The 17,291-nt window shown below is 39.6% G+C and overlaps 1 protein-coding gene across 1 annotated transcript; it reads right to left on the bottom strand.

Annotated features, from left to right (window-relative positions):
* Positions 1 to 3,996: 3,996 nt before the first annotated feature.
* Positions 3,997 to 15,941, bottom strand: LOC107567954 (leucine zipper putative tumor suppressor 3-like). The gene is made up of 7 exons (XM_016253771.1): positions 15,886 to 15,941; positions 13,476 to 13,780; positions 12,961 to 13,267; positions 10,823 to 11,344; positions 9,224 to 9,544; positions 7,723 to 7,953; positions 3,997 to 5,189 (listed from the first exon to the last, which is right to left on the bottom strand). The coding sequence occupies exons 2-7, from the start codon at positions 13,688 to 13,690 to the stop codon at positions 4,563 to 4,565; spliced, it is 2,223 nt and encodes a 740-aa protein (XP_016109257.1). The 5' UTR covers positions 13,691 to 13,780; positions 15,886 to 15,941; the 3' UTR covers positions 3,997 to 4,562.
* Between the last annotated feature and the right edge of the window lie 1,350 nt (positions 15,942 to 17,291).

Here is a 17,291-nt window from a genome sequence, read left to right as displayed (position 1 = left end):
TCCGATTTGCAAGATTTAAACTCGCAACTGCAAGAAAAATGGCAAGAATTGAGATGAAAAAAAAAGTCAATGATTTTGCATTTTGACCAAATTTCCCATTCAGTCATCGCACTGTTAATGCAAAGTCAATCCATACACTTTGCATTGTGGGAAACAGTATCGAGCCGAGTGTGCTCTGTTGTATACGACAGAATATACACACTGCAGAAACCGTACGCGTCGTATAACAATCCCAGTCTTCACAAACCCTTCAAATATTCCACGTGATTTCTGTGCACTCTGCACTTACTTCAACACATTTAAATCAATCTACTGCATATGACATTTTTAAAGTCAAATATTCTAAATGATACTTTCAGGAAGCATACATTGACACATATTATATGCTCTTTTTGGAAGAATGCAAAGTCATATTCAAATATAATCCGTTGACTCATTCCAGATCGACCCGTCGCCCTCTGCACAGTTTTGGCTCAGCCGCTGTCCGTAAGTCTAGCAGCTTCATCAACCAAACCTCATTCAGTAGCTGTTGTTCACAACAACCGAGTCCTCAGTTTAAAAGCAGGATGGTCTGAGACCGAAGCGACAGGTGCACTAACATATTGACTTATTGTTTCGTTCTAGGTTACTCTACGTAGCTCAAAACATAGAAAAGGGCAAAAACAACATTCAGGTGATACAGTACGTTCTGAGTTGAAATGAATACACGTCCTCCGCCGCTGCTTTGGGCAATAGAGCAGGAGGGTTGAGCGCTCCTCTGTCCCACACCAGGCCTCGGCCTCCAAACATACTCTATACGAGCACACGGATGCAAACAACAGCTCATTTCACTGTATTCTGAGAAGAGCCATTCATTATGCGTCGCAACAATGCATTCGGAGTCTGATACGCTACCATTCAAAAGCTCAGGGTCAGTACGATTGATTCATCAAGGACGCATTAAATTGATCAAAAGTGACAGTAAAGACACTTATAATGTCAAAAAAAATTTTTTTTAAATAAATGCTGTTCTTTTGAACTTCCTATTCATCTGTGAATCCTGAAAAATAAAATTATGATGGTTTCCATGAAAATTAAAACAGCTGACATAATAATCTGGATCATTACATCTACTTAATAATATTGATTGTACTTTAAACTGAAGTTTCTATTTTTATTACATCAATTTAATATTTTGCTTTTCATTTTTTTTTCATCATTAATATTGAGTGTAATTTAAATTTCTGCATTGATTTTTAAATTTGTATTACATCGTTAATATTGAGTGTAATTTAAATAGAACTTTCTGTGTTAATTGATCTTTTTATTCTGATTACATAGCTGAATACTGCATGTAATTTAAACTGAAATTTAAAATTTATGAAATATAAAATATTTAATATTGCATGTAATTTAAACTGAAATATCTGCATCAGCTGACCTTAAGTAATCAATTAAAAAATTGTGTTTATGCTACAAATTATCTAACTTAATGTAGTTTGTGAATGTAATTTTGCTACAAGTTGTCATAACTCATAAACATTCATGCAAACTACTGCATTACTTTTTTTTGTTGAGCCAAAGCATTTGTTTTCAGAGTGTAGAATGATTTCTGAAGGATCATGTGACACTGAAGACTAGAATAATGACGTTGCAGCAATATATTTTTATTCACATTTTGGCTATTCTAAATTGTAATAATATTTCACATTTTCTACCATATTTTTGATCAATTAAATGCAGCCTTGCTGAGCAAAACAGACTTCTTTCAAAAGCATAAAATCTTTTGAATAATCAGTTTAATTTGTTCTGCACCTCTGTGTACTTTCTGCGGGCCGACGAACATCGACATAAACACTCTTGAGACTAGCACTAAGATTTGGTCCTAAACGCGTCGCGCGTTGCGTCTGAGCACCATGCGAGATCTTTAAGAGAAACTCCCTGCAGTTTTAGTCTGGTGACTCTAGTTTTGATTGTTTGAATGCTGCAGAGTACAGAAGATGCCGTGATCACACAAGGATATTCCTAGGAACGATGGTGACTTCTTAATCGCCTAAACCCTCGCGAGCCTGTAAAAACACGAAGCTGAAACAGTCCGTGAATCCCCTGAGTGTTTTCCGCTTGGCGACTGACCTCCTCCTGATAAGGCCACACACACACGCTCTCATAACTACCCAACGAACCTGCCCTCAACCCACACACCTGCCCCAGACAAGCAGGGCATCCTTGGACAGTCCTCGGAAGTGGTTCAGTTTTTGGATTGTACTGAATGCAGTTGTAATCAGGGATGCATTAGATCTCCGTCGACTCGATCCTCTCCAGTCGGGTCGCCACGGGCCACAGCGGAGCCAGCTGGTGCATCTCCGGCAGCTTCTTCTCCTCCGCCGGCGGGGTGGGAGAGCTCAGGGATATGGAGACAGACACGGGGGGCTCTGGTGGCGACGGCGAGGCGATCTGGGCTCCCAGCTTGTCCGCGCGCTCCTCCAGAGCCTGGTTCTTCTGCAGCATCTCCACGTAGCTGAGCTGCAGCTGCGCCTGGTACTTCAGCACACGCTCTTTCTCGTCCTGCCAGGTCTGGCGCTCTTGAGCGAAGGTGAGCGCCTGCCGCTCTCGCTGCTGCCGCTCCAGACGCAGCTCGCCCTGCAGTCGCTCCAGCTGCCGCCTCAGGTCGCCTGAATCCTGCCGCTGCGCCTTGGAGTCGTCGCTCTGCAGCGAGAGCATTGGGTCTGGCGCAGGGAGTGCAGGGAGAGACGTGCGCGTCTCCGGAGGGGACAGAAGACGCTCTCGGCTGCGGGAAGCCATATCGGTCAGGCTGGGCTCACTGGCGCGACTGGAGCTGCTGCTGAGTTCACTGAGGGCCTTCTTCAGCCGCGCCACCTCCGTCTCAAACGTGCTCAGCTTGTCTCGTAGCACTGTCACCTACAGACACAGAGAGGGAAATATCAAAGCCACTAGAAGGCAAGCCTGCAACCATCTGGCAGTCAGGCAGTACGTAGGAAAGGAGACCAGAGGGTGTTTTTTTTTTAATGGATGTCAACGGAGGAGAGGCTTCACTACGCTGAATAAACAGCTTTTTAGAGGAAACGGCGTATTATTAAATGAATCGACAGCCTAACACGGATGCAAACAACAGCTCATTTCACTGTATTCTGAGAAGAGCCATTCATTATGCGTCGCAACAATGCATTCGGAGTCTGATACGCTACCATTCAAAAGCTCAGGGTCAGTACGATTGATTCATCAAGGACGCATTAAATTGATCAAAAGTGACAGTAAAGACACTTATAATGTCAAAAAAAAATTTTTTTAAATAAATGCTGTTCTTTTGAACTTCCTATTCATCTGTGAATCCTGAAAAATAAAATTATGATGGTTTCCATGAAAATTAAAACAGCTGACATAATAATCTGGATCATTACATCTACTTAATAATATTGATTGTACTTTAAACTGAAGTTTCTATTTTTATTACATCAATTTAATATTTTGCTTTTCATTTTTTTTTCATCATTAATATTGAGTGTAATTTAAATTTCTGCATTGATTTTTAAATTTGTATTACATCGTTAATATTGAGTGTAATTTAAATAGAACTTTCTGTGTTAATTGATCTTTTTATTCTGATTACATAGCTGAATACTGCATGTAATTTAAACTGAAATTTAAAATTTATGAAATATAAAATATTTAATATTGCATGTAATTTAAACTGAAATATCTGCATCAGCTGACCTTAAGTAATCAATTAAAAAATTGTGTTTATGCTACAAATTATCTAACTTAATGTAGTTTGTGAATGTAATTTTGCTACAAGTTGTCATAACTCATAAACATTCATGCAAACTACTGCATTACTTTTTTTTGTTGAGCCAAAGCATTTGTTTTCAGAGTGTAGAATGATTTCTGAAGGATCATGTGACACTGAAGACTAGAATAATGACGTTGCAGCAATATATTTTTATTCACATTTTGGCTATTCTAAATTGTAATAATATTTCACATTTTCTACCATATTTTTGATCAATTAAATGCAGCCTTGCTGAGCAAAACAGACTTCTTTCAAAAGCATAAAATCTTTTGAATAATCAGTTTAATTTGTTCTGCACCTCTGTGTACTTTCTGCGGGCCGACGAACATCGACATAAACACTCTTGAGACTAGCACTAAGATTTGGTCCTAAACGCGTCGCGCGTTGCGTCTGAGCACCATGCGAGATCTTTAAGAGAAACTCCCTGCAGTTTTAGTCTGGTGACTCTAGTTTTGATTGTTTGAATGCTGCAGAGTACAGAAGATGCCGTGATCACACAAGGATATTCCTAGGAACGATGGTGACTTCTTAATCGCCTAAACCCTCGCGAGCCTGTAAAAACACGAAGCTGAAACAGTCCGTGAATCCCCTGAGTGTTTTCCGCTTGGCGACTGACCTCCTCCTGATAAGGCCACACACACACGCTCTCATAACTACCCAACGAACCTGCCCTCAACCCACACACCTGCCCCAGACAAGCAGGGCATCCTTGGACAGTCCTCGGAAGTGGTTCAGTTTTTGGATTGTACTGAATGCAGTTGTAATCAGGGATGCATTAGATCTCCGTCGACTCGATCCTCTCCAGTCGGGTCGCCACGGGCCACAGCGGAGCCAGCTGGTGCATCTCCGGCAGCTTCTTCTCCTCCGCCGGCGGGGTAGGAGAGGTGAGCGATATGGAGACAGACACAGGGGGCTCTGGCAGCGACGGCGTGGCTATCTGGGCTCCCAGCTTGTCCACGCGCTCCTCCAGAGCCTGGTTCTTCTGCAGCATCTCCACGTAGCTGAGCTGCAGCTGCGCCTGGTACTTCAGCACACGCTCTTTCTCGTCCTGCCAGGTCTGGCGCTCTTGAGCGAAGGTGAGCGCCTGCCGCTCTCGCTGCTGCCGCTCCAGACGCAGCTCGCCCTGCAGTCGCTCCAGCTGCCGCCTCAGGTCGCCTGAATCCTGCCGCTGCGCCTTGGAGTCGTCGCTCTGCAGCGAGAGCATTGGGTCTGGCGCAGGGAGTGCAGGGAGAGACGTGCGCGTCTCCGGAGGGGACAGAAGACGCTCTCGGCTGCGGGAAGCCATATCGGTCAGGCTGGGCTCACTGGCGCGACTGGAGCTGCTGCTGAGTTCACTGAGGGCCTTCTTCAGCCGCGCCACCTCCGTCTCAAACGTGCTCAGCTTGTCTCGTAGCACTGTCACCTACAGACACAGAGAGGGAAATATCAAAGCCACTAGAAGGCAAGCCTGCAACCATCTGGCAGTCAGGCAGTACGTAGGAAAGGAGACCAGAGGGTGTTTTTTTTTTAATGGATGTCAACGGAGGAGAGGCTTCACTACGCTGAATAAACAGCTTTTTAGAGGAAACGGCTTATTATTAAATGAATCGACAGCCTATCTGCAAATCTTCAACATGTTTTACACTAAACAATACTTTTGGATTGAACTATTTTTAGTTTACACTGAAAAAATGCTGTTTTATAAGAGAAGTCACTGACTTTTTGCGACAGGTGGGATTCACTTCTCATGCATTCCTATGGGATCCGTAAACGGCGATTGAGTGTCGCACAACTCTGACTGAAATTCAGTGACGTCAAGGCTGTAATGTGATTGGTTATTAAGGGACACGTGATCAAAGTTAGCCGTTACGCTTTCTCCAATAGTACGTAATACAGACCCTCTCATCTCCCTATAGTAAGAAGATCTCTGGAAATATGTGACCCTGGAGCACAAAAGCAGTGTTAAGTCGCTGGGGGATATTTGTAGCAATAGCCAACAATACATTGTATGGATCAAAATTATAGATTTTTCTTTTATGCCAAAAATCATTAGGATATTAAGTAAAGATCATGTTCCATGAAGATATTTTGTAAACTTCCTACCGTAAATATATCAAAACTTAATTTTTGATTAGTAATATGCATTGCTAAGAACTTCATTTGAACAACTTTAAAGATGATTTTCTCAATATTTAGATTTTTTTTGCACCCTCAGATTCCAGATTTTCAAATAGTTGTATCTCAGCCAAATATTATCTTATCCTAACAAACCATACATCAATGGAAAGATTATTTATTCAGCTTTCAGATGACACTTAAGACCATAATGTAAAGATGTTTGTCTGTTTATTATCTGTACATTTTTTTTATGATGTCTACATCATCACTTCAACTCACATCTAACATAATTTCTGTGTTGCAGTGATGCTTTTAGATTCAGTGTTGGTACCTCGGCCAGCATGGTCTGCAGCTCGGCCTCGCAGCGCTCCAGCTCCAGGGTTTTGGTGCAGAAGGACTCTTTGAGGCTGATCTCGACCTCCTCTCGGTCTCTCAGCTGGGCGTTGAGGTCTTTCAGCTGCCCTCGCAGCGCCACCATCTCTCCGGCCCGCTGCGTCACCTCGGCCTGACTATCCCGCAGCTGCTGCTTCAGCAGAGAGATCTCACCCACCTTCTGACACACCTGCACACACACATCACACACGCAAACAACTACTGTATAACACACTCCTGTGCAGTCTAAGCTATATAAAAAAAATATATATAAATTTCTCCATATTATTAATTACATTACTAATCTACTAATCTACTAATATTTGTTGCTATACAATACTGGTCAAAAGTTTGGAATAATTAAGAATTTTTAGTTTTTGAGTTTCTTCTGCTCATCAAGGCTGTATTACAGTAAAACAGTGAAATATTATTAGAATGTAAAGCAGCTGTTTTCTATGTGAATATCTGTTAAACTGTAATTAACTGCTTTGCTGCTCAATTATTATTATTGGTGCTCAATTATTTATAATGGTTTTTATTTTTATTATTGTTAATGTTGGAAATATTTTTTGTGGAAACTATGATACATTTTTCAGGATTCTTTGGTTAAAAAAATTAAATGAATCGACAGCCTATCTGCAAATCTTCAACATGTTTTACACTAAACAATACTTTTGGATTGAACTATTTTTAGTTTACACTGAAAAAATGCTGTTTTATAAGAGAAGTCACTGACTTTTTGCGACAGGTGGGATTCACTTCTCATGCATTCCTATGGGATCCGTAAACGGCGATTGAGTGTCGCACAACTCTGACTGAAATTCAGTGACGTCAAGGCTGTAATGTGATTGGTTATTAAGGGACACGTGATCAAAGTTAGCCGTTACGCTTTCTCCAATAGTACGTAATACAGACCCTCTCATCTCCCTATAGTAAGAAGATCTCTGGAAATATGTGACCCTGGAGCACAAAAGCAGTGTTAAGTCGCTGGGGGATATTTGTAGCAATAGCCAACAATACATTGTATGGATCAAAATTATAGATTTTTCTTTTATGCCAAAAATCATTAGGATATTAAGTAAAGATCATGTTCCATGAAGATATTTTGTAAACTTCCTACCGTAAATATATCAAAACTTAATTTTTGATTAGTAATATGCATTGCTAAGAACTTCATTTGAACAACTTTAAAGATGATTTTCTCAATATTTAGATTTTTTTTGCACCCTCAGATTCCAGATTTTCAAATAGTTGTATCTCAGCCAAATATTATCTTATCCTAACAAACCATACATCAATGGAAAGATTATTTATTCAGCTTTCAGATGACACTTAAGACCATAATGTAAAGATGTTTGTCTGTTTATTATCTGTACATTTTTTTTATGATGTCTACATCATCACTTCAACTCACATCTAACATAATTTCTGTGTTGCAGTGATGCTTTTAGATTCAGTGTTGGTACCTCGGCCAGCATGGTCTGCAGCTCGGCCTCGCAGCGCTCCAGCTCCAGGGTTTTGGTGCAGAAGGACTCTTTGAGGCTGATCTCGACCTCCTCTCGGTCTCTCAGCTGGGCGTTGAGGTCTTTCAGCTGCCCTCGCAGCGCCACCATCTCTCCGGCCCGCTGCGTCACCTCGGCCTGACTATCCCGCAGCTGCTGCTTCAGCAGAGAGATCTCACCCACCTTCTGACACACCTGCACACACACATCACACACGCAAACAACTACTGTATAACACACTCCTGTGCAGTCTAAGCTATATAAAAAAAAATAAAAAATATTCTCCATATTAATTACATTTCACCAAATATCTACTAATATTTGTTGCTATACAATACTGGTCAAAAGTTTGTAATAATTAAGAATTTTTAGTTTTTGAGTTTCTTCTGCTCATCAAGGCTGTATTACAGTAAAACAGTGAAATATTATTAGAATGTAAAGCAGCTGTTTTCTATGTGAATATCTGTTAAACTGTAATTAACTGCTTTGCTGCTCAATTATTATTATTGGTGCTCAATTATTTATAATGGTTTTTATTTTTATTATTGTTAATGTTGGAAATATTTTTTGTGGAAACTATGATACATTTTTCAGGATTCTTTGGTTAAAAAAAAGGTCAAAAGGGCAGCATTTATTTGAAATAGAAAATATTTTGTAACATTAATTTGGATATAGTTTGGATCAATTTAATACATCCTTGCCGAATAAAGTTTAAATATGTATATGTACAATATGTAAATCATAAAATCCCCAAACATCTACAATAACAGCAAAATATACAGTGTATATATATATATATATATATATATATAGCCCTATCCCTATATATAATATATATAATATAACCATAAACCTAACCCTATATTTCAACAGTGATTTTTTTGAACATACATATTTAATATATATACTTTATGAAGTTATATAAGACTTCATAAAATCACTGATAGATTTTTTAAGGTCGTCTTCTTATTCTAGAGAGTATTTTACAAAAGACACAGATTTAGTCCATCTTACAGGAAAAGAAAGAATTGTAAAAAAGAATGTAATTTTTAAATGCTACAAAATTAAGTGAGATTTACACTTTAAAAACAAAATTATCTGTCAATGAGGTCAGAAAAATAAGCTTGTTTTCCCTTTGAATTAAGTTGATTTTTCGCACTTCATTTTGAAGTCTTTTTATCCTATGTCATTCTGCATCTCAAGTAAATTTATCTTTTTTTAATTATGACTTGGTATGTCCTAATTTAGAATTTTTATCTCATAATTATGATTTGGTATGTCCTAATTTAGATTTTTTTTTATCCCATAATTTTGATTTAGTATGTCATAGTTTTGACTTTTTATCTCATAATTATGATTTGGTTGATTTAAGGATGTTTAGATGTGCTGAGAACAGCACTTTCTGCAGTGGATGTGCATTAGGCTACAGATGTTAGTCTCAAAATGAACTACGAGTCTCTCTCACCTCCCACTTGGTCTCCTCCAGTCTGGGCAGGATATCGGCCTGCTCCTTCCTGAAGTCCAAGCACTTCTTCTCCAGCTCCTCTCTCTGAGCGAGCAGCAGCGTCATCTCGTCCTGCAGCCGCCGCTTGTCCTGCTGCAGACGGGCGAGCTGCGCCTGCAGGGCCTGCTGTGTGCGCTGGGCCCGTCGGGTCACCTGCTGCAGACGCCCGGCGTAGTTCTGCCTCAGCTCCTCCATCTCACGCTCCCACACACGCTGCTTGTCCTCAAACACCTGCACGATAGCCGCCTCGCTCTGGTCCAGGTTACGTCTCATGTGAATCACCTGTGAGGAGGGCAGCACGGCCGAAACACGCGAAACACAGTCTCAAACAATGCAAGCTTGATTTCATGCATTGTTGCATGCTCACGTCATGTAACTTTGCATAAACTTCTTCTATGTCTAGCTATATGAATAACAGCACATCTGAAGAAAATCTAATAATAATAACCTAATGCATGTACTGTAGAAAGCTTGTATGTACCACAGAATCGTGTGTTTGCATTTGTATACTTGCGTAGAGAATGTTTCTGGCCTTACTGGCGGTTGATGCTACTTCTTGGAACGATAAAAACGGATTAAAACCTTGTTAACCATAAAAATGGTCATTCTATTTATAATCAAACAACATTTCCACTAAACCAAAGGACCTTTCCAGGTGAAAATGTTCTATTTATGATTAGTGAAACTCGCTGACTTACTTTTGCTCTTTTGAGCAGGTCTGTTATGAATGCAATTCAATAGGCATTAACAATGGTGTAAGCAAAAATATATAAATATCCAATGGCATATGCAAAATTGTGAATAATAATAATTATAAAAAATATCCAGTGGTGCATGCAAAATTATAAAAAATAGTAATAATTAAAAATATACAATGATGTATGCAAAGTTAAAGATTATTTAGAAAAAAAATTCAATGTTGTATGCCAAATTAAATAAAAAAATATATATATCCAATGGTCTATGTGCAAAATTAAAGACATTTAAAAAAATAAATAAATAAATACAAATAAAATAAAAAAATATTCAATGGTGTATGTAAAAAAAAATCCACTGTTTATGCAAAACTAAAGAAAAAAAATCTAATAAAAAAAATATCCAATGGTGTATGCAAAATGAAAGAAATTTTTAAATTAATAAAAATTATCCAATGGAGTATGAAAAGTTAAAGAAAAAAATTCAAAAATTGCATTTAAAAAATATCCAATGTTGTATGGAAAAACTAAATAAATAAAAAGAGGAATGAAGATTTAAAATTTTGAAATATTGAATTTGTCAACAATTATAAATAGTTTCTAGTACAAAACATAGTGACAAATGCACTTTGCAGGTGACGCATGGTAAAATTATGCCCCAGCGAGTCACATCACATTTACATATAGTCATATGTCAGATACAAAGTGACTAAATAAATAAATAAAATACATAACTAAAAATAATAATAAATAGTAAACAAAACCAAGAGAGACTTGCCAATTCGCTTCAATGAAAAAATGCACCACGGTTCAGAACAACAAATGACACATACACAACGCTAATGAATTTACAAAGTTCTGTCACCTCACTTACTTCTTGCTCTCTCTCCCACAGACGCTCCTCCAGGTCCTGGATCACGTCGTCGGAGGACGGAGAGGGTCTCAGGGGTGCGGGAGCGTCGCTCAGGTGACTGAGGCGCTGGTACGAGGAGGAGCTCTTGCCTGAGGAGGAGCGGCCGCTGTCGGAGGCGCTGAGGCCGTTCTGGTAGCCCGGCTTGTCCAGGGCGATGGTGCCCAGCCGGTTGATGTGGCTGGTGGAGGCACTGAGGGGTCCGAGCGCGGGCGGCGGGCCGTAGCTGGAGCCCGTGTACGTGGGCAGACTGGTCAGAGAGTTCCTCCCGGAGTCCGACAGACTGCCCTGTACGGCCCGGCCCGCGCCGCCGTGTGTCCCGGGACTGTCCTGGTTTGGACCGGCCTTCTCGCCGCCGCTGCCTGGCCCGGCCGTCCCGGAGCTGGTCTGGAGGGGACACACCAGGTTCTGCATGGAGTGAAAGCTCTTGGGCACCACAGGTTTGAAGGCTGATGGACGCACCAGAGAGTCATTGGTCTGCAGAGACACAAACTCATCTGAATTTGGCATCAAACACAGAATTCATTTTTTGTTACTTCAATACAAACCGTATTTTAGTATAACTATATGTTGATATTTTTAATTAGCTTTTATTTTTAGATTTTATTGATGCATTTATTCATTGATACATTGATTTTTATGTCCTTTTGTCATTTTTATTGCATGTACATATACACATATGTGACCCTGGACCACAAAACCAGTCATAAGGGTCAATTTGTCGAATCAGCTTTCCATTAATGTATGGTTTGTTAGGATAGAACAATATTTGGCTGAGATACAACTATTTGAAAATCTGGAATCTGAGGGTGCAAAAAAATCTAAATATTGAGAAAATCATCTTTAAAGTTGTTCAAATGAAGTTCTGAGCAATGCATATTACTAATCAAAAATTAAGTTTTGATATATTTACAGTAGGAAATTTACAAAATAGCTTCATGGAACACAATCTTTACTTAATATCCTAATGATTTTTGGCATAAAAGAAAAATCAATAATTGTGACCCATACAATGTATTGTTGGCTATTGCTACAAATATCCCCCAGCGACTTAACACTGCTTTTGTGCTGCAGAGACACACACACATATTTCAGTTAGTTGCAAGACAACATTTCTTTCTAATTTTCATTTAAGCTTTTTAAAATTAAGTTTTTCAACCAGTATTTTAATCATGACATAAAAAGTCAAAATTATAAGACACTAAGATGAAATTCATAACTATTACCAAAACAGTTGCAATTATGAGATAAGTTATAAGTATGGGACAAAATTCATAATTATGACAAAAAGTTTAAATTGACAATATGTCATAATTTTGCCTTTTTAGTCTCATAATTATGGTTCAAAAGCTATTTAACAATTTCAAACTTTAATGGCATAATTATAACTTTTTATCTCATAATTATGATTTGTTATGTCCTAATTTAGAAGTTTAATTGCATAATTTTGACTTATAATGACATAATTATTTATTTTTATCTCATCCTTATTATGTAATATGTCATCTTTTTGAGTGCTCAAAATTACGATTTAGTAGCTATCTCATAATTAAAATTTTTAACAGCCTAACAATAAAAATAATAATAATTCGTTACATTTATAGCGCTTTTCTGGGTACTCAAAGCGCTTTACACGGAAGGGGGGAATCTCCTCAACCACCACCAATTTGACTTTTTATCTCATAATTACGACTTGGTATGTCCTAATAATTTTTACCTCATAATCTTGACTTCTTATCTCACAATTATGGTTTAGAAGCTATCTCATAATTTGTTATCTCATAATTATGATTTAGTAGCTACTGTATCTCATAATTTCAACTTTTACTGGCAAAATTATGACTTTTTATCTCAACATTACGATTAAGTCATCATTTAGATTTTTTGTCTCACAATTATGATTTAGTAGCTATCTCATAATTTCTACTTTTTATGTCACTAAAGGAGGGCTTCCATAAATGTATGTGCTGTGAGGCTAAAGGGTTTGTTGTGCTTCGCTGGGTATTTTCTTGTGTTCTTATTGTGCCACTACAAAACACACTAAACGATGCACTACTGGCATCTCCTCCTGAACACGGCCGTTGTTGGCGTACCTGTGCATGCTCGAGTTTTCCCGAGACGGGCAGGATGTTTGGTGGGTTGTGATTATTGGGTTTGGCTTTGCTCTTGTCCTTGTGTGGCGGCGGCGGCTGCGGTGTAGCTTGATGGCTGCCGTTCTTGTCGTTGTTCAGCACGATGTTGTTCCCGCACAGGTCCAGACTCTCTCCGCGCCTGTGTCCCTCCCGCCGCGCCCCGTTGGCAAACACCACGTTGGACACCAGCCTCTCCCCGTTGAGCGTCTGCTGGCGGTTGGCGTTGTGTGCCGGGGCGCGCTCGGCGTCGGCGTGGTTGCGAGTGTTAGCTTGGAAATTCCTCTCTGCGTTGTAGCTGTGCTCGTCGGCGGAGACGCCCTTGGTCTTGGTGCTGGGGCCGGGGATGCGCTCGGCGCTGAAGCTGCGGTCGTCCAGGCGGCGGCGGGTCGAGGCGGGGGGCGGCGTGGCCGCCAGCGGGCCGTTGGGGGGCGCGCTCGGCGTCGGCGTGGTTGCGAGTGTTAGCTTGGAAATTCCTCTCTGCGTTGTAGCTGTGCTCGTCGGCGGAGACGCCCTTGGTCTTGGTGCTGGGGCCGGGGATGCGCTCGGCGCTGAAGCTGCGGTCGTCCAGGCGGCGGCGGGTCGAGGCGGGGGGCGGCGTGGCCGCCAGCGGGCCGTTGGGGGTGGTGCGGGTGCCCACGCTGCGCATTGTGATGGGCCGCTGACTGGAGGCCCCGCTCCCTACGCTGCCCATGCCAGGAGCCTCGAGCGCTTCACTCCACCGCCCACAGCCCCAGCACACACGGGCATGAAGGGGAAGTGAGCCGGGTCACACACACACACACTGCAACACAACACACTGCGTTAGTGGCCTTATTCACAATATACCACATAACAGAATTCTCTACAGTTCATGCAGAAATCTTCCATCTTTATTTGACCCTCTAACTCCAGCACTCTCTATTCTAATTCTATTTTATCTATTGGTTTTCTTTTTTTATAGAAAAAAAACATGACCTTTAAGACTTGCACTCTATTTGTTTTCTAACCGCTTGTTTTCTATATAAAAAAAAAACAAAAACAAAAAAGACCTCTAACACTAGCTTTTTCTATTCTTTTTATCTATTATATAATAAATAAAAAAAAACCTTGCTATGTGTACTGCGTTAAGCTGAGACTTGTTATAGCACTTGCATATCATTGCTCTCTTGTTGATTTTGATTGCTTCCGTTGTCCTCATTTGTAAGTCGCTTTGGATAAGTGACTAAATGTAAATGTAAATGAAAATTCTGTCATCATTTGCTCATGTTATTCCAAACCTGTAACACTGTGTCCTAACTACATGCAACGCATGTATATAATATAATAACATAATGACGTGTGATAAAAGGTATCTTTTCCATGTTAATCAGAGGTTATATACACATACATTCATGCACAGTTTGCAGCTTCAGTCGCCTTTTTGGTAATTTCATGACTGCGCCTTATATTCGCGTACAGTTGAAGAGTGTGTGACAGGAAAGTTTGTTTTACTGACATATATTCTAACAACATCTCATCAGACTGCAGTTCACTGTTGTGCTACTGAAGCAAGACAAAAAGGGACAAAAACTGTTGTTTTGAGTGGAGGGCCAAGCTTAAGTCAGTGCTGGCCACCCCCCTGGCTCCGCCCCCTGGCTCCAATGACTTGGAAGTCAATGGGGCCCAGAAATTCATACAGGGTGAGTAAATGATGACAGAATTTTAATTTTTGCATGAACTTTCCCTTTAAAGGAACAAATGTTGCTGAACACATGATTTAGTGAATCAGATTGGCTGGTTTTGTCAATTATTTTTATTAGATGAACCCCATTAACTTTAAACATGTTCTTAAAGTCCCTGTGAGATTTGAAGCTAATATTTCTATAATTCATCGACACATTGGCATATTCGTGGTTCTCTAATGCCGGTTAATGATCACATGTAAACACCTAAAATATTATTATGACTTAGAATACAAATGATAGAATATAATTTATACAGTATAAAGTTATGACTTATTGTGACTAAATTATGACTCGTGAAAAACAGCAATTCCCAGACTTTTTTTGTAAGCCAAACACATTAGAGCTGAATTTTCAACCAGTTCTCTGACGTCAGGTAATGGTCACATGACATGCATGTAAACAAATTATATAAAATATTAATTATAGTTTGGTATGTCATAACTATGACTTTTTATCTCATAATTATGACTTAGTAGCGACACTAGGTGCTGGAAAATACACAAGTACAGCAGTCAAACCATGTAGCGCATGTTTACATAGAAAAACAACAACAACAAAAAAGCAGTGAAGTGGAATGCAGCTAAGCTGCTTTATAAATGACATTCACAGCATTACTAGAAAATGCAACCAATGTGGACAAGCATGTATCAAAAACAGTTAAAAACATTCCAAATGGAATAAACGGATATTATGCTGACAGCTCAAGAGAAAGTAAACAACATACGTGCGTCCCTCTAGAATTGTAAAAGCAGAACTGCTTGCTCCTCATGCTGAACGTTTATCAAAGAAACTGACTGCAAGTTCTCATGCCAACAAATGAAAGAAAAAGAGCGAGGAGCTTCTCAAAGGTAACAGTCGTATGAAGCGCATGTGTGTCTGTGAAGTGTGTAAACATCAACGCGGATCTGTTTCAGCGAAACTCTACCCTGATTATGATGATCTCTGGAGTTAAACATTAACCAAACACAGAGCAAATCTGACCTGATTCTGGAGGATGCAGCAGCACAATGGAGGTCCAGCGTTCACCTGACTACAGGACGAAGCATCCGCTCTCATTACATAATGCGTGTTAGCGCTCATGCAAAATGATGCATCACTGCATCCGCATCCTCCATAACAACAGCAGCAGCATCAGCATCAGCATCAGCATCAGCATCCAGCGCGCCGCGTCTCACATACTCACTGTCTCGCCGCGGATCCGTCTGTGCTTCTGCTGCTGCGGCGTAAACGAACGCGTGAAGCCGCGCGATGCGCTGCCGCTGACGCCCGCGACGGAGATGAAGCTGAGCGACATCAGCTGAGAGACACACCCACCTGCGCCCCGCCCCTTTTGGACGCGACAGGACACGCCCCCTTCTGCTTATTATAAAGCGATTATAAGAGTTTAAAACTTAGAGTTAAACTAGGAAACCAGCAATAATCAGTTCATACTATAAAGATCCTCCAGGGGCCGGATTCACGAATAAAACAATTCTTAACACTAACAAAGAATAACACTGCAATGGTCTTATTTTCTAAGTTAAGCATAAAGATAAGTCTTTTGTGTTCACAAAAACATCTCTTAAGAATGTTATCTTTTTTCTCTAGATTTTTTGAAAGGCTAAACCAAAAAAAAAAATCATTGTAATAACCTCTTCAAATTAGATTTACCTCCAACTTGTCTTAAATTATACACTCTCTTCTTAATAATATTAGACTTTCATGAATTGCACTTAGGAACATTCACCAAAATCTTCTTAGAATTTATCTGAAGAAATTATTTTATTTTTCTTTCTTTAGTCTAGTAAATAATGAGATGGTTCTCAATGGCCTGTGGTGTGTAAATTATGTTTTGTGTATTGTTTATGATGGACAGTTGGGTTTTTACATTTTATATTTATTATGCGAGTTGTTAATGTGAAGATTATGAAATGTTTTTTAAATACAATTTTTCTTTCTCTTTTTTTAACAGTCTAAATTGAGCTCTAATTCTACTTAAACACTCTTTTACTAGAATATTAGACGAAACTGTAAAAAATATCACCAACTGTATTGCCTTTCAGGTATGCGGTTTCATTTGTTAACAATAAATGTTAATTTCTACATTCAATAATAAAAAATGTTTTAATAAAAATAATGCATGTTACTTTAATGCACTGTGAACTAACATGAACAATGAACAAATGCATTTTTATTATCTAAAAGATTAATAAACGATATAAAACATATATTGTTTATAATTAGCTCAATGCATTAACTAATGTTAACAAATGCTGTAAAGTGTTGCTGTTTTTACCATTAGTAAATGAGATTGCTGTGTTGTTTTTGCAACAGTAAACTTCAACCCAACAGGCATAAACAACAAACTCAGAACGAATGCTGATGATACATGCATGCACAGCTTTAAAAACAAACTCATGTCAAACATTCGAGACGATCAATGCTTGTGCAGCAGCACGTACGTTTACTCATAATACACTGTCAGTGCAAATATCGGTTTCCTTCAGCTTCACATCATTTTTCTCTATGAACACTCATACAGCACAAGCTTTAGTGTTAATCGTGGTTTAACATGCACAACTCACACTTACACTCACAAACACTAGACTG

This window comes from Sinocyclocheilus grahami, unplaced genomic scaffold (assembly GCF_001515645.1).
Source record: "Sinocyclocheilus grahami isolate Dianchi unplaced genomic scaffold, SAMN03320097.WGS_v1.1 scaffold1200.1, whole genome shotgun sequence".
NCBI classification, from domain to species: domain Eukaryota; kingdom Metazoa; phylum Chordata; class Actinopteri; order Cypriniformes; family Cyprinidae; genus Sinocyclocheilus; species Sinocyclocheilus grahami.
Note: the sequence above shows the minus strand (reverse complement) of the source record. Positions and strands in the feature narration are given on the sequence as shown.